The following is a 21,632-nucleotide window of genomic DNA, read 5'->3' on the forward strand; positions in this document are numbered from 1 at the left end:
AACAACAAGTAAAGGGGTACGCTTTAAAAATTCATTCATGGGATGAGGGCATCGCTGGCTAAAAGCCAGCATTTATTGCCCCATGCCTAATTGCCCAGAGGACAGTTAAGAATCAATCACATTGCTGTGAGTCTGAGTCACATATCGACCAGACCAGGTAAGTATGGCAGTTTCCTTCCCTAAGGGACATTCGTGAAACAGATCTTTTTTTTTCTGACAGTCGCCAGTGGACTCATGGTCACCATTAGACTCTTCATTCCAGATCTTTATTGAATTCAAATTTCACCATATGTCTTGGCAGGATACAAACCTGGGTCCCCTGAACTTTACTTAGGTCTCTGGATTAACAGATCAGTGAATATACCACCAGGTTGTTGCCTCCCCTGTGGAAATTATAAATGTAAACTTGAAAATTATGAAAGTAAAAAGAAATCTTAAACGTGCCATCCAAAAAATAAAATGCCTGCATTTGGCCGTTTGACCAGAGATGCAAAGCAGCCTAAATCTTTTCTAGAAAGCAGAGTGGAGCACAGGCGAAGGAGGAATCAACCTCAGCATGATTGGATGATGGATGTCAGAGTGATTGCAGATGAGTTACAGTGGATGTGTGAAGTTGGCACAAGACGAATGGGGATATTGTGCCATGATAGCAGAATCCTGGCAAGAACAGCTACAAGAATAGCAGCAATTACAATTGTACAAGGCTTCGGTGAGACTGCAGTCAGAATACTGTGTGTACATTTGGTCTGCACATCTAAGGAAGGATATTACCTGCACTGGAGGTGATTTCTTCTGCGGGGTGATAGGATTGTTTTACGCTGAGAGGCTGATTAAATTGAGTCTATGCTCTCAGGAATTTGAAGAATGAGAGTTGATCCTATTGAAACATTCAAGATTGTGAAGTGGCTTTACAGCAAGACGTTCTGAGATGTTCTTCCCCCTATCTGAGGAATCTAGGAAAAAGAAAGAATAGTTTCAGACTAAGAAGCTGATCATTTAGGACTGAGATGAGGAAGCATTTCTTCAATCAAATTGTTGTGAATCTCTGAACGATGGTTGTGGTTGAGCTATTATGGAAAATATTTAAGTTTGAAATAGGCATATTTTTGATCTCTCTGAGAATGAAAGGATATGGAGAGCAAGTAGAAAAGTGAAGCTAAAGCCAAATATCTACAATCAATTATATTAAATAGTGCAGCAGACCCAATAAGCCACGTGGTCCACTCTTGCTCCTAATTCTTTGGTCCTGATACTTTCTGTAAGCCCTATGTATGCAAACTTGTACTGAACCTCTTTTCTTTCTGTAGAGATTGGAAGAAAAAGCATATGTAAACAAATAATGCAAGGTAATATAAACAGCCACCTTCTGCTAAAGATAAGACACTGTGGTGGTTGTAATAAAATGACTTACATGCCTTATTTCTTGCCTGAATAATTTGTCAAGACATGGAAAAAGAATATTTTGATAACAAGTTCAATTTGTTTTGATCAAAAATCTGTAATCTTAAATTGCTGATTGTAAATATTTCTTCAAACAATTGTTCAAAGATTTTAGTGGGAGCTTCAGGAAGATGTATTTGAAATAAGGTTATACACTAACAGGTAATTACCTCAACACACAAGTCACCAATGCAGTTCATTACTCAGTTTAATGTTTTTTATTTTCTTCCACAAGGAATGGTATAATAAATTCTGCTGCTAAGTGGTGCAAAATGTTTCAAATAAAATGGCGAAGTATCAAATGTTAATATTTTGAAAGAGGACACTTCACTTAATTTATATATTAATATGTTCACCCTAAAATGACCATTAATCAATGCAATATATTTATCTGCAAAACACATAAAACGTTGTGGCAAAAATGACAATTTCTGCAGAGTATGTCCCAGATCTCCTTAGATGTAGATCACATTAACTTATAAAACTTCCAACAATATCATCAAGCTTTACTTTTTTGACTTACACCTTATTATTCTGCCAGCATAATTTTCAATTTGTTTTGTTTTCTAATTGCTTCAGATTTTGGGGTACATTCTGCCTCACCTCAAGCACACTGAGATACAAGTGAAACAAATCTATAAGTTGTAACTTACTCCTAAACGATTTCATTTAGACAAAAACACATCCAAGAGGTTCGAAGCAGAATGTTTATGTCTTTGATATATTACAAAGATTTTCAACTGAGATTTTTATTCACTGCCACAAAATAAAAACAATTTGTAAACATGTAAAGAATAAACCTAAGACTGCCTTTCAGATATAGTTCTGCGTTTTTAAGGGAAGGCATTCTTCAAAAAATAATAAATGGATTCTTTATCAAAAGTCAGATTGCAATAGTATTAATAATTTATTGTACTGAAATACATAAAGTGTGAACATCATTCTGTTGGCTGTCTGGTAAATTGCTTGCTCATGTCATAACATTTTCTTGATGATTCAGCAATCAGAGAGGAGAGATTTGAATGACGTGTGTAACGGGCAGATTTGGGGCAAAATCATGGAAAGTAAGTTGAGGCCTATCTTGACGTCAAAACTAACTTATTGCGTCTTTTATGCATCTACCAAGCAGTGTGACAAGTTTGTCAAAAGACAGCAGCAAGGTGCCAGTCAAGGGCTTGGTAAATGCATTACGAATGTTACAACTCACCTCCATTAATATTCAGCTTCCTATAACACAAATGCATGGAACATGCTAGACATCAATAATTCTCACCACAGAAGTCAGAGCAGGTATCTGGTGACTTCAGTTTACCACTTGCTTCATAGGACTTCTGTCTTGGACAGTGAGCATGAAAATCACAAGGTACTTTCTGTGACGCTGGCCACACATAGCCCATGTCCACGTACATCAACATCTGACAAGTGCCCCAGTCTCTAAAAACCCTCATGGCATATCTCTGCTCTGCTTTCACGTTGTGTTGGTATTTCAGTGTTGCACTTCAGGCTACACCAGCAACTATCATTGTAATATTAGTGCAGGGACACTGTGCACTCAGAGACATGCAGCCAGCTCAAGAAGTTGGACCACTTCTGGTCTGTTCACTGTCACAGTGCCTGCTCACTCTGAGCTTACCTGGATGCCTACAACATCCTGACTTGCCTTGCCTTTTAGCATTTTTCCCCCTCAAAGTGATACCAAGTTCACACTACAGCTTTATTGCCACACCATTTGATGCAGACACAAAGCCAGGAAGCTTGTCGTGGATGTCAGCAGTCTTCAGTCAAGTCATGAGATAGCCTTTGCTCATAGAGTCCCATTGCAGTAGATCAAAGGCAGCCTCTGATACCAGGCTTGGACATAGTCAACTACTTCAGACAGTCAAACTCATAATGCTCTCCACATAAGTGGTTAGGAACCAAATGCTGGAAAGCCCGCCACCCATCTTTGCTCCTCCTGCTCATGTTTTTCTCCTGGAATGAGAGAGAGCCAGGTATGAAGGAAGTTTAAAGTGGGTAGCATAACCATTACCATTGGCTGAATCCTGAGTGAGTGTGCAGGCAGTGCAGAGGGCTTACAGGGTTAGTCATGCCAGAGGTAGGTGTGAGTAACAGCACAAGAGAGAAAATGTTGCGGGCAATAGTGAGAGTAAAAATGTGTGGTGCTGGAAAAGCACAGCCAGTCAGGCAGTATCTGAGGAGCAAGAGAGTTTCGAGCATGAGCTCTTTGTCAGGAAAGAGGGGTGGCCCAAGGGGGCTGAGAGATAAATGGGACGGAGTGGGGCTGGAGGGAAGGTAGCTGAGAATGCGATAGGTAGATGATGGTGGTGGTGATGGTGATAGGTTGGAGCGAAGGGTGAAACAGATAGGTGGGAAGGAAAATTGACAGGTAGGATAGTTGTTAGAGGGCAGTGCCAAGTTGGAGGGCTGGATCTTGGATAATGTTGAGGGAGGCGAGATGAGGAAACTGGTGAAATCGATGATGGTGCCGTGTGGTTGGAGGGTCCCAAGGCGGAAGATGAGGCGTTCTTCCTCCAGGCATCGAGTGGCTAGAATTTGGTCCTCACTTTCTCCTAGTAGTGAGGGTGGTAGAGTATAAATCTTGTTAGGAGGTGGGTACAATAAGTGAGATGGAGTGAATGTGATATAGCAGAGAGAAGACAGTAGCACTTATCCTCGTGGAATGGGGAAGGGCATTGACTTAACTTTTGTATTTCTGTGCATTTGCCTGGATGGCTCAGGTTAAACTGAACATGTGTACCAGCCCATCCAACAGGGCCTTCAGATCACTGCTCACAAGGTGGGGCACCAAATTTCTCTTGTTTGCTAAGTCCAGGACAAATGTCAGGAATGGTGGAAGGCAGTTCTGTACTGACAGTTCTTGTCTGAGCACTCAGCGGTCTTTTAAAGATGGCATTGGCACCAGTTTTGGAATATCTTGGCAGTAGCAAGTTATTTGGGAATGTCATGTGGCTAGATGGAGTTGGAATCAAACAAAAGGAATGCCACAATGACAGGGTAAGTAGTTGTTGAGGTGAATTTTGTAAAATAATGTGAAAAATCACACTAGATCTCACAATGAAAAACCCTTTAAGAACTTGCCCCATCTGGCCCTTAACAAGAAAGAAGTAAGATTCAGCCAAAGGTCTGAATTTCTTGGGCTGGATTTGCTTCACAAAAGTACAAACAAAGTTGCTGGCTGCAATTTTTGGTATTCTGAGAATTACCACAGGTGTGGGGTGGCTCCTGTTCCATTGAAAATCAAACTCAATGCAGGATTCTCGAGAAAACATGGAACTGAAAAAATGTTATCATCCACCAAAAAATTCATCAGTCTCACCTCATTTGTCTGCAGCATTAGGTTCATACCCATGACACAGGCAAGTTTTAGTGTGCCAGGAGCAGATCTTGGTGGAAAGGGAATCTGTATCTTCAAGAAATCTCAAAGTTGTTGCCATTGAAAAATAAAAGCAAGCATTTTTTTCAATTTACTTTGTTTTAAGTCTTCATTCACCAGGATGCTATGAAATGTAACATTACAAAGATGCTTCTCTTCCATGTACAATATATAACTCCCAAGATGTGAATTTGCTTTTAATACAAATAACTTGTATTACTGACAATAATTATATTGAAGGAAGACACGTATTTTTGATTCCTGTCACAGAGACTGAAATATCCCAGGCAGGTTAATTTATTCTTTTTTTGAATGAAACTAAATAAGGTCAGCTTTTAAATTTCATTGTTTCTATTTCTGCAACATATCCACAAAAAAGTGCAAAATCTTTGAATAATGATGAACACTGTCTTGTGTATCCCTATGCCCATGACTTACCTGCCTCTCTCACTGCCATACCTGCCATATCTTCTCATCTCTCATCCTTGTGCTCTCTTAATGACCATAAATCACTCCAAAATCATATTTTTGGACACTTCTCATAAAATTCTAAAGTCTCCATGCTTGTACACCTTCATACTGTGGCAGCCAGGCCTTAAATCTTGTCTGATGTCTACTCACCAAGCACCTATAATGCATAGTGATTTTGATCCCCATGTAAACACTGGGAATTCTTTGAGATACTCATGAAATTATCAATATAAACAAACAATTTTATTTTAAAAATTTTCAAAACCATAGTCCAATGAAGTAGTCTTGAAACTGTCAAGATAAATAAACGCACGATCCCCTTGACAGCTGTGTCAACAATCCCTGTTAAGCTGAATCCAATAGCGCAATTCTAAACTCTTCGAGGCAACCAGAATGGAACTGGACTGCACGAATGTAAAAATAATGTTTACATTACTTTTTAAGTAGTTGAAAGAATTCAACCATCTCTTGCAACTTAAAAGCAAGGGAACACACAGGTGACCTGTTAGAAGATTAACTCAGGAGAGATAACTGACACTGTGCAATCTGAATATCAATACTATATATGCAAAGAACACTTTACCCATTACATAATACATTTTAAAATGTCTGAAGATTTTTCCACTTCCACAATACAGTAAATTTAATGATCACTTACCTTTAAAGATCAAAGCTCTATTTTTAACCATCGCATCAGAAACATATTTAGCTTTTCACTTAGTGCTTTATTGGGACATGTGAAGTTTTCAGCACGTTTAGAATTTACCCAGAAAATATTCCCGACCCCAGAATAAGTTTTCCCTTCCCCATTATTGATAACATCTCTAAGCTGCAGTCAACGATGGCAGAATCAGAATCTCGCCCAACTTCATGAAAATTGCAGGTCTAAACCGCCAGTGCCCACAACGGAGCCCATACGGCTAGGAATGCTGTATAATGGGATCATCACTTTGTGTACTAGTTTCCTGCACCAATCAAAGCAGTACATGTTACCTGCCCACCTATTTTGTTCTGCTAAATGCAAGTTTTCCCCCTATCGCGACAGAAAGATTCGACCTAAATTCTCCAGACTGAGATCATGTGTTGTGTATGCACTTCTTCATCTCCATTGCTATAAAGAGTACACTTGACATCGAACTTTGTATTAAAGGTTATTCAAATGAACATAATATTCAGTAATAGTCCATAGCTATGTCCTCTTCAGATTGTTTTATTTCAGGTACCAAGCAGCTACAGCGTTTGGTTGTGAAATTTGGACAGTGTTATTGTGAGTACATCTTAAAACTAGATGTCTTCCAAATGGGAAGTAATGTGTTCTATGTTATTCTAAAAACTAAATGGCATCTCAAACTCCCCAGCAAGGACAGAGGTGAAGTCGCTTGGATTGAGGGTTAAAGCGATGTAATGACGAAGGCGATGCGAACGAAGTGGAAATAAACAGCTTATATGTTATCAGTTCAGATTGCGGCGAAGAGACAATTAGAAAGACTCCGGTTCAACTCGGAAAAATCGAACTGCAATTTAGTTTTAAAAATACTCACAATAACACTGTCCAAATTTCATAACCAAACAGTGTTGCTGCTTGGTGTGTGAAATTTTACAAAAATGAATATGTAAAGTGTGTTTGAATAACAAGCTTGTTACTGTTCTTCTCCTGGTACTCAAGCTTTGCACCCAACCGACCAATCAGGCTGTCAGCTCGCATTCATGTCTCAGCCTTCAGTGGATGTTGTTGAGGGAAGGAGACAATGACTGCGATTGTTGCTTTACTGGCTGGCGGGACCGAAACGCTGTGTTGAAGTAGCTGTGAGGTCACAGTTGCAATGCGAAAGACGAGCGCCGTACCGCTCCCCTGGGACAAAGGTGACATCTGACTTGGCCGTACCCAGTATAGCATGCATCAGGCAGCTTCCACTGAAACAAGACTCCCTGTACTTCACAATGAGTGGATGATATGACTTGACCTAGCGAGCTGTACGCGCCTGCTTTCATTAAGACCTGATGCCAAGGGAGACTTTGTCTTTAAAAAAAAGAGATGTTTATATAATTGTGAGAAAGATTTGTGTCAGGCGTGTTGGTCGGTATTTCTTTGAGAGAATGCTGGTGGGAGCACCATGTGCACCCGCGGTCAGATCATTGCCAGTCTCTTCGTGCTCTCTGCTCTGGAAATAGGTTTCGGCATCACCAGCGTGGCTTTGGGTGCAGTCAGCATCGGGAGGAGCCGTGCTCAGGAACTCCACCTCGGGGACTCCTCACCGGTATGGAGCGGGGTCTGTGTACGTTGCAAACTGTTTCTCTTGCATTTCTTGACTCTGCGTTCAGACTCGGTGAATGCTTTCTGTATCTCGTACAGTCCACGAGCGTGCATCAAGGATCGTTAGAGCTGGGGGAACACGGAGAGTCCGCTAGGGTTTAGAATCGTAGACTTCTATAGTACGGAAGCAGGCCATTCGACCCATCGAGTCTGTACTGCTTCCAGAAAGAGCTACCTAGTTGGTCCCCTCGTTTAGCCCCGTCCCGAAACCCTCTAAATTCATCACTTTCAGTTTTAGTATTGATTATAAAAATTAAAGCAGAAATGAATTTGCAAGGGGAAATACTGCAATTATAATCGAGTTTCAAACTACCAATGTACATAACATTGCATTTCACATCTAAATAACTGCGAGCTTTGCATTTTCCTTGTTATGTAAAGTATTGTATCATTTCAAAAAGTGGCAGCCTCAGATCTCGTGCACCGATTGTATTGCAGTGCCCTCTCAGTGCAAGCGAGTGTACACGTGAAACATGAACGTAAGGAGGTTAAAGCAGATAATGTAGGTCTGGTCTGAGCCAACACCAGATTCCACCCTAATGTTAGCCCAGCCACTTCCACCAAACCACCAGAACTGTTATGGTTGCTGGATACATCACAAATTGTATGTCTGGTCTGAAAACTGCTGTTTGCAGACGTAATTGGTATCTGGTGAACTTTTGCCCCGCGCTTGATTAGGATTGACTTGAATGACCACTTGAGGTTTTTTTTTGATGTTTGAAGCGTCTGGGGAAACTAAGTCGAAAACCGTCCGGATATGAGCATTTCAGTTCTTTTAATCCCCAGCCCAATTGCCCCGGATCTTTCCGTTAAAAACAGAAACTTGACAGTTCGAAACCGGACTGGTCCGGGGATGTGGGTGTGATTTTCTTCTCTGTGCTTAATAAAGCCCACGTTTGACATCCTAATGATAGTCAAAATGCTGTGTTCCAACAGCCGGCGAGCTGTTAACGATGAAGGGGAATGACGAATTGAATTGAAATGTTAACGTTGTTTCTCTCCACAGATCCACTCTGATCTATTTCCAATCCTCTTTTTCTTTAAATTTCAGGTTTCCAAAATATCTGTGATATTTTGCTTTTGTGTTGAGCTATAACTATCATTGCGCTATCCCTTATTTCTGAACTGTGTACAATCCTATGTTATTTGGCTCGTGCTGTATTCCCGATTTAAATAAATCTATTGAATAGCATCTCAGTTATTTTATACATTTCATAACTTATGTTGTGGACCAGTTTTGTTTCAAATAATAATTTAGGGGAGTAGACTGAGTTTTCTAATTTGCTGGAGACTGATGTCAGGTATTCAGGATTCTCCAGTATATTTTGTAGGGGCTGTAACATTCTGTTGGATTATTGGGAAAATTGAAAAGTAGTTCAAAATACAAAGCCTGGTACATGTAATGCTTCTTTAATGGACTTCAAATGTTGGTTGTTAGTACCCGACTGATTTGAACTGGTATGAAGTGTTGGATTATACTGTACCACAATACTATGATTGGTAGTGCGAATGTCAGCTTATAGCAAACACCTCCATCACTTTTTCACTCTGGTTATCATTCTTATGTTAAAATGTAAGGCAACACAGCTTTCCCAGGGACTTCAAGCTCTGGACTGCAGAAGAATTCCAAAGATATAGGACTGGAATTTTCCATGGTTTTCAGGATCCCAACAACAGAATAACCAAGTGACTTCCTGAGCCTGAATTTGTTTGGACTGGGATTAGCAGTGCAAATTTCCTAGCGGTTGCCTCATGTCTGGCTGCCTCCATTCTTAGCATCTGATGAAGGATAATCAGGGGGCTATTGCACCCCCTTCAGGGGGACAGCAGCTCTGGAGAGTGGGTGCTGCTGAAGTAGGTCACAAACCGTGAGCGCACTTCAATGTGCACATTTCCTCAAGGTACAAATTGAAATGAGAAGTTTAGACAACCCAAGTCAGGAGGCTCAGCTCAGGAGCAAAACATTTGGCAGAAGTGTTTGAGGTGGGTGAGACATTTTATGGGTGAGACTTTTCCTGTCTCTCGGCCCTCTCTGTGGCATGGAGCCTCTGAGTCAGATGCCCCCTCTCACTTTGCTGCAGGGAGTCCGGGTTCCATGACTGTGTCAAAACCAGTGGCAAGATGCCACCAGTGTCACAAAAATCACCGCATTTGGGGCCTTAAGTATATAAATGAGCTGATTCACTTCCTAGGTCACAAGTCAGAAACTTTCCCAGTGTGGGATTGTGTTGTGGAGCAGTCCCAACATGAACCCTCCTTTATTTTGACAGCACCGTATGTCTAAACTCACCATCCTGTCACCTGGAAAACTTAGCTTGCATTGTCTCTCAGAAACTTGGTGCTAAAGCAGTCAGCTGAGTGATGAGAAGTGGCAGTCATGAATAGTTATATTTTTAGCAAGCGCAAACAGTTATGTCAAACACAGCTTGTTGAAAACATGCAATCTCCATTATACTTGTTAGCTTCTTTTAACCAGGTATATATATTGCATGTTACAATTTCTGAGAAATAACCCTTATTCAATATGTTACCAAGAAATTTAGTATGAAAGTTGTAGATTATTGAAATTATCATGAATTATGCTTTATGAGAAAGAAAACATTTTCACTTGCATGTTATATTTTGCAGGCAAGATTTATTACAGTGCAATAGTTCTTATAATAAGAAAATAAGGCTTACTTTAAAGAATGGTAAATTTTGTTGCAGGAGATAATAGGGTAATCAATATGGTTAATCAAAATTACAGCAGAGAACGCAGTGAGAAATTATGTAGAGAATTGTGACAGCACACAAACCATTGGTATGAAGATTTTAAAAATCTAAGCCATCTTTTCCTCTTTCCAGTTTTTAATCTGTGGAGTATGTGGAATTGTCTGTGCCAAAAAGAAGTCGGGTCGCATAGTGAGTGATTTTATTTTTCAAACATTCAACACCAGTCCTCCAAACGCCTAGATGTCAACAGCCATCACATCATTATTTTGCCATCACCGTTATAACATTTTCCCTGCAATGATAAACTTGCATTTCTTTTTCTTCACTACATTCCACAGTTTGAATTATTCTCTGAGAAAATGATTGTGCACTGTGCAATTGTAGAAATTGACTAGTCCCACCTTTGAAACTGAATTTAGATTTTTAAATGAAATTAAAGCTCTGCTGTGACATTGCAACCTGTTTCACAAAGAAGTAAATGGAAGACAAATGTTTGTTACAGTTCTTCTGCTGCATTCTGATTCATGTTTAGGCTTGCTTGATGCTAGGACAGTATGCCATTCAAAAGATCTAGTGAGTGGATTTCTAATTAAATAAAGCAGATACCAATTATATAAGCCTGTGCTTTTGCTACAGAATTAAAATGTGTTTTAATAATAGTATCTCTCTTAGACAACTACATAGGTTTTTTTTATTGCTCATTCAGGAGGTATGGGTATCACTGGCTATTGCCCATCCCTAATTGCCCACATTGCTGTGCATCTGGAGTCACATTTAGGCTAGACCAGATAAGGGTGGCAGCTTTACTTCCCTAAAGGACATTAGTAAATCAGATGGATTTTTCATGACAATTGATAATAGTATCATGCTTACTGTTGGACCAGAGTTTCTTGCTGAATTCAAATTCCATTATTTACCATGGTATGATTTGAATACATGTCCCAGAACATTATCTGTGTCTTTAGATTAATAATCTAGCAATGGTACCACTGTCTCCCCATATGATATGATTCTAATTAAATGATGGTGGCATAGGTATCATATTTCTTACATATAAAATATAAAAATATGCTTCTTTGAAAAAGTATTATAGTATAAATAATTGACATTTCAAATATTAGCCGTATAAGCTAGGAACATATTTCTTTGAATTATGTAACAATACAAAACTCCTGGGGATGGGGACTGATGATGATTAAACTTTATTAAAATGGTATCTTTCTCATGTTATATAAATGATTTGATCTCTCAGCAAAATATAAAGCAAATGGGTATTTAAAATATAAAAACTTGACTGAAACATATTGTGTTGAAATAAAACATATTGTCAAATGTTGAGAATAACTATATCCACAGTGATAAACGCTCCATGAATAGAAAAAAAAACACAAGATGTGTATAAACTTACATAATGTGATTTTGTCTGAATTGGGAAGATGTTATGATCAAATAATCTATTTAAAACCAGTTGTATTGAAGGTTCATTCTGGGAAAAGTATTGTGTAATCTCATTATTACAGACAGTATTTTACTTACTGTATTTCTGCATAAGCATTCCTTGAGTCAGTGTTCTGTTTCATACAGAAAAACATTATCTGCTGACAAGAATAGTGCTTCAGGTCAGGCCAGTTACTATCCTGTTGGGAAGTTTCTGATAGAGTTTATTGGGACTGATTCTCCTTAACAACAATAAATGTATCTTTTTTTGGAAAACTTAGAAGGGAATGGTAGGCAAGAGATCAGACAACTATAACTTTAAAATTCTGTTTAAGTGAACAACTTTCTTTAAATACTTCTATACCAGAAAGTAGAACTTTTCTTATGCCTTATAACTGTATTTCTAGTTTGCTGATATGGAGACTGATTTTAATTCTTCCTGTCTCCTGCCAGATGATATTATTTTCTGCCTGTTGTATCTGTGGACTGATCGGAGGAATATTAAATTTTCAGTTTCTGCGGGCACTAGCGAAAAGGACAGAAATCTCTTACCCCAGACATGTTGCTTCCATGTCAATGGCATGCTTGGGCATTGCAGGCTGCACTCTCTCTGCCTGGCTCACTTGTCGCCTGGCCAGCAACGAGCAGCAGAGGATGTTCCTGGAAAGAGATCACTCGTTGCATCACTCCCACGAAATGACAGACAAAGTATGTAAGGTTTGCAATCGAGAATATTCGGTATACATAGATTATATCAACTTTATTTTTGCTTTGTCAGCACAGGAGTAAGGCGGTAAGCCTTACCCATTTTAGTTTAGCGTATTTATAGAAAATTTAGATAATTTTACCTAATTCACTTTATATTGTAAGATACCAATACAGTAATAAATAGTTTAATTCAATTAAGTAATAATTAAACTATTTACATTAAATGATAGTACTGTATTATTAATTATTAACTAATTACCAATTATATTAATTATTATTTTATATCTTGATTATATACCATATTATACGGTAATACACTATAACACAGGTACAGGCCTGCGCTGGTTCCTAATCCTAATTTGGACCTGTTACTTATTGCCTATGCACAGTATCTATCACTCTGTTCACCTCTCATTCACGTGTCAATCAAGATATGACTTAAACTTTGCTAACATGCCTCCTTCCATCACCTCCATTGGCAGTGTGTTCCCAGCATCCAACACACTCTATATGAAGAATTTTCCACAATCATCTCCCCTAATCCTTCCCCCCTCTCATCTTGAACCTGTACCCTCTTATACTTGACCTTTCCACCCTGAGAAAAAGCCTTTGACTATTCACCCGATCTATACCTTTCATAACATTGTAGACCTCTAACAGGTCATCCCTCAATTGCCGTCTTTCCAGTGAAAACAATCTAAGTGTATCCAATCTCTCCTCATAACTAAAACCCTCCAGACCAAGCAACATTCTGGTAAACCTTCTCTGTACCCTGTCCAAAGCATCCACGTCCTTCTGATGGTGTGGCAACCAGAACTGCACACAGTATTCCAGATGTGGCCTTACTAAAGTTTTATACAACTGTAACATGACTTGCCGACTTTTATATTCGATCCCCAGCTGATGAAAGCAAGCATGCTGTCTGCCTTCTTGAACACTTTATCCACCTATTTTGCCACTTTCAGGGATCTGTGGACCTGTAGGCCTCCTCAAAAACTTTATCAAGTTGGTGAGACATGTCCTTCTCTACACAAACCCATGCTGCCTATCACTAACAAGCACATTTGCTTCCAAGTGTGAATAAATCCTGTCTCTCAGTACCTTTTCAGCAGCTTCCTCGCAAGTGACATCAACCCTGGGATAGCTCCCCTTTGGCCCTGGAGACTTGTCTATCTTGATTTAATTCAAGACAACCAACACTTCCTCCTCCATTATGTCGACCAGCCCGAGAGTATTCACACAACTTTACCTAATCTCAACATCCCTCACGTCCCTCTTTTAGGTGAATACCGATGTAAAGTATTCATTAAGGATCTCACCCATTTCCTCTTGCTCCACACGTAATGTCCCTCCTTTACGCTTGAATATTGAATTCGTATTCTTGTGAATTGTCCTGATGGATGTATGATGAAAAGATTTTTCAGCAATATGAACAATCCCATCACAAATTTATAAGCTGATTCATCTTTAAAATCAGTGAGTGTCTGCATAAGGTCTTGCTTGCTAAGTCTATTTAATCTGGCTATGTATGTTGTAGTTATAGCAAGTTCAGTTGCATCATATATCAGGTATAATGTGATAGGATTTTGCTGCATAGAAAAGGCCATTTGTCTCATTGTGCTTGTGCCAATCTCTTACTCACATTTGTTGTCCTTTTGTTGGAAATAAATAATGTAAACTTGTATAAACCGCTCTTATTCCTGTTGCTTCCATTTAGTATTTTCTTTCTCTTTGGATTTTTGGATTCCTTTCAGCAATAATTGCTCTACTGAGAGCCAACATGAGAACTTAGTTATAAGTTGTGCCAAGTTAAACTCCTGAGCTTACTTTGCTCTTAAAATTTATAGTGTGTAAAATTTGATTATTTGGTATTCTCAGCGTTATGGATGCCATTTCACACTTAAAATGGTGTCCGCATTGTATGTGAGCTCTCAAATCTGTGAATACCATTTTAGGCACATCATTAGCTCAGGTGTAAGGATCATGTACAAGAATATGCAAAGCAGGTACCGTGATGCCAGTTATTATTTAATGCTGATGTTTTCTTTAGCTGTGCTATTTTCAAACTCAATATTCCAACTAATTCCTTCTCTTAACTTTGCAAAGCTGAAGATGTTTCGATAACAAGGAAACTCACTGCCGCCACCATCATCAGTGTTATTTAAAGGCTCACCAATTACTTTTAGGTTAATTGAGGATTGATTTTCACTCGTGGTTCCTGAGGTAGTACAAGTATTGGTAGTTTGTCCTGTTATTTAAAGCTGCTGAACTCAAATCTACATGTGTTGTATGTGATGAAAGACTTAGTTCTCAATTCAAGAGCTCTGCTCATAACACTCGCCCCCGGAATGGATGTTGTAAACTCTATTTCCTTTGACCAGCAGCAAGATAAAGGGAATGAGGAAAGTCAACAGAGAGGAGGGTTGGGAGATGGCCTGTCAGCAGGAATCCATATCTACCTACAGTTGTCAATGAGCTACACTCAAATCTCAACCCCAGTAATGAACAGTATGTATTTCAGCTCTTTGTCATTCAAAAGGTGCTCACTGAAATCTGTCACATCTTGCGGTCAGGTTTGTAGCCTCAAGAGCAGCTAGAGCATGGTATTGCTATGACTGTAGAAGTGACCATGGTTATGTCGGCATCCTTCCAGGCTGGAGAATGTGGCAACTGTAAATATCTATGAGAGAGGTCACTAATGTGCAGAATGTCGGAAGATTGAAATCAGTTTACATCCTCTGTTTCCAGGGGGCATCGGATGACTTGAGCATGTGGCTTCACCAGGAGAGCAGTTATCCCAATGCTGCAGGGTTCCATTGACTGCACACACATCACCTTCATCAATACACTGCCACTGCAGAGGGTTGTGACCTCAGCTGGTGGGTGAACATACTTAGCACACCATGCAGGTCAATAGCCATGATGGTTCATCTTCCAATCATCTGAATCATCAATACGTCAAGCACCAATGGGAATCGAAGGGTGACTTTTGTATAGCCGGGGCTAGCCATTGACTAGCTGGCTCATGATTCTGGTTTGGAACCCATGCACATAGAGACAGTTTTCATATAAGGAGAGCCAGGCTGTCATAAGAAATATCATGAAGCAAGACTGTTAGGCTGCTAAACCAAGCTTTGAGTGCCTGGAATCTAGCAATACTTTCCCTACAGTGTCTCACACTTTGTTGTAGCCTGCTACACTCGAAAGAACCTCACCATCATGAAGGCACCAGATATATGGTAAGCAGTTGAGAAAGAAGAAGAGGAGGAGGTGCAACAGGAGAGAGAGAAGGAGGAGGCAGTCGCACAATTTTCCTTTTCCACTGAGCCATTTCTGATCAGCTCATCTGATTATGGTTCCAGAGAATGTAACTTAAATTCCGTATCCATCAAGTTGTCCCATGTATTATCTTCTTTCTGTTGCAGCCCGTTACAGCTTGCTCTTAAACACAGTGCTGCAATAAAATCCACAACAAAACAAATAATCCAAATCAATTTTATCAAATAAACTATCTGATATTCAATACAAAATCAACTAAGAAAGTTTTCTGATTCAGTATGTGGATGTACCTACTAGAGAAGGTGCAAATCTTTACCTACTCTTGGGAAATAAGGCAGGGCAGGTGACTGAGGTGTCAGTGGGGGAGCACTTTGGGGCCAGCGACAATAATTCTATTTGTTTTAAAATAGTGAGGGAAAAGGATAGACCAGATCAAAAGTTAAAATTCTAAATTGGAGAAAGGCCAATTTTGACGGTATAAGGCAAGAACTTTCAAAAGCTGATTGGGGGCAGATGTTCGCAGGTAAAGAAACGGCTAGCAAATGGGAAGCCTTCAGAAATATGAAAATGAGAATCCAGAGACAGTATATTCCTGTTAGGATGAAAGAAAAGGCTTGTAGGCATAGGGAATGCTGGATGACTAAAGAAATTGAGGGTTTGGTTAAGAAAAAGAAGGGAGCATATGTAAGGTACAGACAGGATAGATCGAGTGTATACCTTGAAGAGTATAAAGGCAGTAGGAGTATATTGGGAAGTCTGGAGGGCAGAAAGGGGACATGAAATAGCTTTAGCAAACAGTTAAGGAGAATCCAAAGGGTTTTTACAAATATATTAAGGGCAAAAAGGGTAACTAGGGAGAGAATAGGGCCCCTCAAAGATCAGCAAAGCCGCACAAGAAATGGGAGAGATACCAAATGAGTATTTTCCATCTGTATTTACTGTGGAAAAGGATATGGAAGATATAGAATGTAGGAAAATAGATGGTGACATCTTGAAAAATGCCCATATTATAGAGGAGGAAGTGCTGGATGTCTTGAAATGCATAAAAGTGGATAAGTCCCAAGGACCTGATCAGGTGTACCCTAGAACTTTGTGGGAAGCTAGGGAAATAATTGCTGGGCCTCTTACTGAGATATTTGTATCATTGATAGTCACAGGTGAGGTGCTGGAAGATTGGAGGTTGGCTAATGTGGTGCCACTGTTTAAGAAAGGTAGTAAGGACAAGCCAGGGAACTATAGATCAGTGAGCCTGATGTCAGTGGTGGGCAAGTTGTTGGAGGGAATCCTGAGGGACAGGATGTACATGTATTTGGAAAGGCAAGGACTGATTAGGGATAGTCAACATGGCTTTGTGCGAGGGAAATCATGTCTCACAAACTTGATTGAGTTTTTTGAAGAAGTAACAAAGAGGATTGATGAGAGCAGAACGGTGGACGTGATCTATATGGACTTCAGTAAGGCGTTCGACAAGGTTCCCCATGGGAGACTGATTAGCAAAGTTAGATCTCATGGAATACAGGGAGAACTAGCTATGTGGATGCAGAACTGGCTCAAAGGTAGAAGACAGAGGGTGGTGGTGGAGGGTTGTTTTTCAGACTGGAGGCTTGTGACCAGTGGAGTGCCACAAGGATCGGTGTTGGGTCCAGTACTTTTCATAATTTATTTAAATGATTTGGATGTGAGCTTAAGAGGTCCAGTTAGTAAGTTTGCAGATGACACCAAAATTGGAGTTGAAGTGGACAGCAAACAACGTTACCTCAGATTACAACAGGATCTTGACCAGATGGGCCAATGGGCTGAGAAGTGGCAGATGGAGATAAATTTAGATAAATGTGATGTGCTGCATTTTGGGAAAGCAAAACTTAGCAAGACTTATACACTTAATGGTAAGGTCCTGGGGAGTGTTGCTGAATAAAGAGACCCTGGAGTGCAGGTTCATAGCTCCTTGAAAGGGGAGTTGCAGGTCGATAGGATAGTGAAAAAGGCATTTGGTATGCTTTCCTTTATTGGACAGAATATTGAGTACAGGAGGTGGGGGGTCATGTTGTGGCTGTACAGGACATTGGTTAGGCCATTGTTGTAATATTGCATGCAGTTCTGGTCTCCTTCCTATCGGAAATGTGTTGTGAAACTTGAAAGGGTTCAGAAAAGATTTACAAGGATGATGCCAGGGTTGGAGATTTTGAGCTAGAGGGAGAGGTTGAGTAGGCTAGGACTGTTTTCCCTGGAACGTCGGAGTCTGAGGGGGTGACTTTATAGAGATATATAAAATCATGAGGAGCATAGATAAGATAAATAGACAAAGTCTTTTCCCTGGGGTGGGGGAGTCCAGAACTAGAGGGCATAGGTTTAGGGTGAGAGGGGAAAGATATAAAAAGGACCTAAGGGGCAACATTTTCATGCAGAGAGTGATATATGTATGGAATGAGCTACCATAGGAAGTGGTGGATGCTGGTACAATTGCAACATTTAAGAGGCATCTGGATGGATATATGATTAGGAAGGGTTTAGAGGGATATGGGCCATCTTTTTACAGGTGGGACTAGTTTGGCTTAAGATAACTGGTCGGCATGGATGAGCCGGACTAAAGGGTCTGTTTCTGTGCTATACATCTCTATGACTCGAGTCACCTTTGTATATTCCCTTTGTGTCTGCCTTTCATATGCTTTTGCCTTTATCTTAATGCCCCTATGCTCTGCTAACACAAGTTTGCACTAGTACAGGTGGAAGTCTCTTGATTTTCAGTCTGGGAAACCACAGATGGCCTTGCAGATTGATCATAGTAGTTCTGGGCCTAGAAAGTCTGATTTCAGGTTGCAACATCTCAGCATGGGCAGCAACATTCAGCTGATAGGCTGGAAGAAAACACCAAGAGCATTGGTGGCATGGCAGTGATGGGGGGTGATGAATGGTATCTTACTGAGAAGGATACCTGCAGAACCTTGCCACACAGAGCCACGAGCCCATGTGGCGATCCTAATAATCACATTCTGAAATGCTGTGAGCTATTGCAAGACCATTTCAGTACTGGTTTCTGTGGTAGTAAAGGCAGCATTTGGAACCTGTAAGGAAACAAAAGGACCTTTAATGTCTTCAATCTGAGATTCCATTGCAGTAAGGATATTGGGTGGCTTCCGTTTGTGCTGGAAGCTAAGACATTGGCCATTGGTAGTTGCATCATGGTTGGATCCACAAGTGTGTTAATGGACTTGTCCTCCATCTCCAAGTTGCAAAGGATCAGCTTCCTCCAAGCTCCTTGACAGTGACTGCAAGATTTCATTAAGGCCTCCCAATATACCAAGCATTTCATTGCGATATCAATCAGCCCTTCTGTATGCCAGACCAACAAAGTGCTCATTTGAGTTCTCTGAACCAGAACTCCAACATCTTGATAGTACCTGTGCTCTCATTTACCTTTGTCTGGACTACTTCCTACGCATGTCCAGTGTCTCACCAACCTTGGTGCAACTCCAACCTTGAAGCTAGCGTGTAAAGTTTGTGTGGTTTCAGTACCTGGGCTGGGAGATGCAAGTGTAAGAGCGAGTGCCAGTGTTTCACTTTCTTCGTTCTGCTCCTTATCTTTCTCTCCTCAGTTTAATGCTGTGTCTCTGCCTGGCCAGGAATAAGTTGCAAAAGTAGGGTTGTGTTGAAGGGAAGGGAAAAATCAAGACACATATGTATACATCATCTACACTTTGCAAATAGGAACAGATGCTGAGCAGAAGAGGAAGTGGGATGAATGAATGATGAATATTATCAGTTTGCAAACAGTTTCAATGCTTTCAGCGCTATCATTAGTTACATTCACAGTGATGATGATTGTGCTGTGTCCCTCATCGAGGTGAGGAAATGTATCTTTCCCCTGATCATTATGTGCTGCTGCTTACAGTTATGTCTGAGAACAATCTGCAAGGGAGAGCAGTGTGACAGTGAGTATGGTGTAGTATGTACATGTGATATATCATAGATCACGATTAAATAACTGACAACATATGCAAGGCAAGGAATGGGACTCTGAGACTTGCAAAAGTGTGTGATGGTAAGGTAAAGATTTCAATGTATTTAATGATTCATAGTTGATGAAGATTGTTGGAAGTTTTGTGAAGGTGCATTGAACAACGTATGAGGTTGGTGGTTAATCTATGAAGATATTGTAACAGGTGGCTTAAACCCACATGCAATAAGAAAATGATAAAACAGGGATTCCTTGTTCCACTGGCAATGAATCCTTGCAAATGTTAAAGGAAAACTGTAGCTTAGCGAAATGAAATATTTATAATGGGTATGTGCACAATGTTGCAGATCCTTGATGATATTGTTGAGAAGCTTACATCTGATTTCTAATCAGCTGGACAACCTTTTCAATGGGAGCAGCTCCTATGGTTAACTTCCTGTGATCACGTAACACCGATGATCTTGCCTCCCCGACACAAAGGGGATCCGTCTTTTCCTTCTGTCCTGTTGAATTCTGGGTTTTCCTCAAAAGGTCCACTTAGGAACCCTACAGATATTACCTCACTCCCATTAACATTTTCCAGCTTTCTATCCACCATCAGTGGATTCATGTGTCCAGCCCTTCCACGCTGACTCACCAGCCTGGAGCTCTACTCCAGCTTCTGGATGCTGCTCCTCTCTCTCTCTCTTGCTCACTCTCTATCTCTCTCACTATCTTGCTCCCACTCCATGAGGCTTCCCCACCTCAATGGCGCTACTCTTCAATCCAGCTAGTTGCACACTTGCTTCAGTTCCACTTCCTGGTTCCCTAGCCACCAGCAGATGCTTCCTACTCACAAATATTAACCATCTACTTTTTATTTCTTTGTCTCTTGCCCATAGCATCTGCCTCTGCCTACCACACCCACCACTGGAGGTTGCCAGAGATACTGTTCCCTGGAGGAACTGATGTACTCCTTCCCACTATTGCTACTTGCTGTCAGAGGTTTTACTTCCTTATGTCATTTGGCCTTGATCACTTGTCTGGGCTCCCTGAGCATCATGCAACCTCCTCCCAATGCCTTTGTAGTAACTTGCTTTAACGCTTCTCACTCCCCTCCTCCTGACCATTGACCGCACCAAACTTTGTCCCATTGTTTTAGAGAACCTTAAAACTCACTCTTTGACAATACATACAATTTTTATCTCTTCCTCAGGACATATTCATGATTAGAATCACCTCTAGCAAATGTTGCAATCAGAATTAACCTTCTTGCAAGTTTATACTCACTTTGAATTCAAAATTGTTTATCGTGGTTTTGGATTCCCAGCTTGAGTTTGCTTAATAGTGTGCACTGTGCCATCATGTGAATGAACAAGCAGTATAAAGTTTGACACACAAGCAATGAGTATTGTTTAATTGTGCAGCATGATCCCCACCCAGGCCTTTGAGAACAGAATTTTGTGGCTACAGGTGGGGAACAATCAAACTTGATCTAACTTCATGGTTACTTTAATTTATTGTCGCCTCTTCTACACTTTGCAACTTGGTGGTGTTCACCACTGCAGATCCATGAGCGATATAGGTTTCTTTTGTTAAAAATATTACTTGAGTTTGTTAGAGTGGGGCAGAGGTGGTTTTCCCTCTGATGGTTTCCTCTTTCCTTGTACAGAATCATCACACTTTGTTCAGTGTCTCCTGCTGACAGTCCGGGTGAGATTGGTAATTCACCATGTGAGGAATCGCAGGTGAGACTCCTAATCACACCACAACACGGCATGGCACAATGTCTCTTTTGCTTTGTATCATCCAAAAAAAATCACCACAAATTACACATTCAGTTGATTACCTAACCACATCTCCGAACATGATGCAGATCTTCCAATTTGTAAGGCTGTCAGCATGTTTTGAGTATCATTTCCTCTCATCTTGTGTGCCAGCCA

The 21,632-nt window shown here is 40.4% G+C and overlaps 1 protein-coding gene across 3 annotated transcripts in view; it reads left to right on the top strand.

Annotated features, from left to right (window-relative positions):
* Positions 1-7,084: 7,084 nt before the first annotated feature.
* Positions 7,085-21,632, top strand: part of LOC140480229 (transmembrane protein 196) — a 62,175-nt gene continuing 47,627 nt past the window's right edge. Inside the window, exons 1-3 of one of the 3 annotated variants that reach the window (XM_072574941.1) lie at positions 7,085-7,581; positions 10,464-10,520; positions 12,222-12,476. In XM_072574941.1, coding sequence (XP_072431042.1) covers positions 7,420-7,581; positions 10,464-10,520; positions 12,222-12,476 — 474 coding nt within the window. In that variant the 5' untranslated portion in view covers positions 7,085-7,419. Of the gene's footprint in view, positions 7,582-10,463; positions 10,521-12,221; positions 12,637-21,632 lie in introns of those variants that run through there. The other 2 variants (XM_072574940.1, XM_072574942.1) reach the window with 2 other exon arrangements.

The sequence above is a fragment of the Chiloscyllium punctatum genome, chromosome 8 (genome assembly GCF_047496795.1).
Source record: "Chiloscyllium punctatum isolate Juve2018m chromosome 8, sChiPun1.3, whole genome shotgun sequence".
Classification (NCBI taxonomy): domain Eukaryota; kingdom Metazoa; phylum Chordata; class Chondrichthyes; order Orectolobiformes; family Hemiscylliidae; genus Chiloscyllium; species Chiloscyllium punctatum.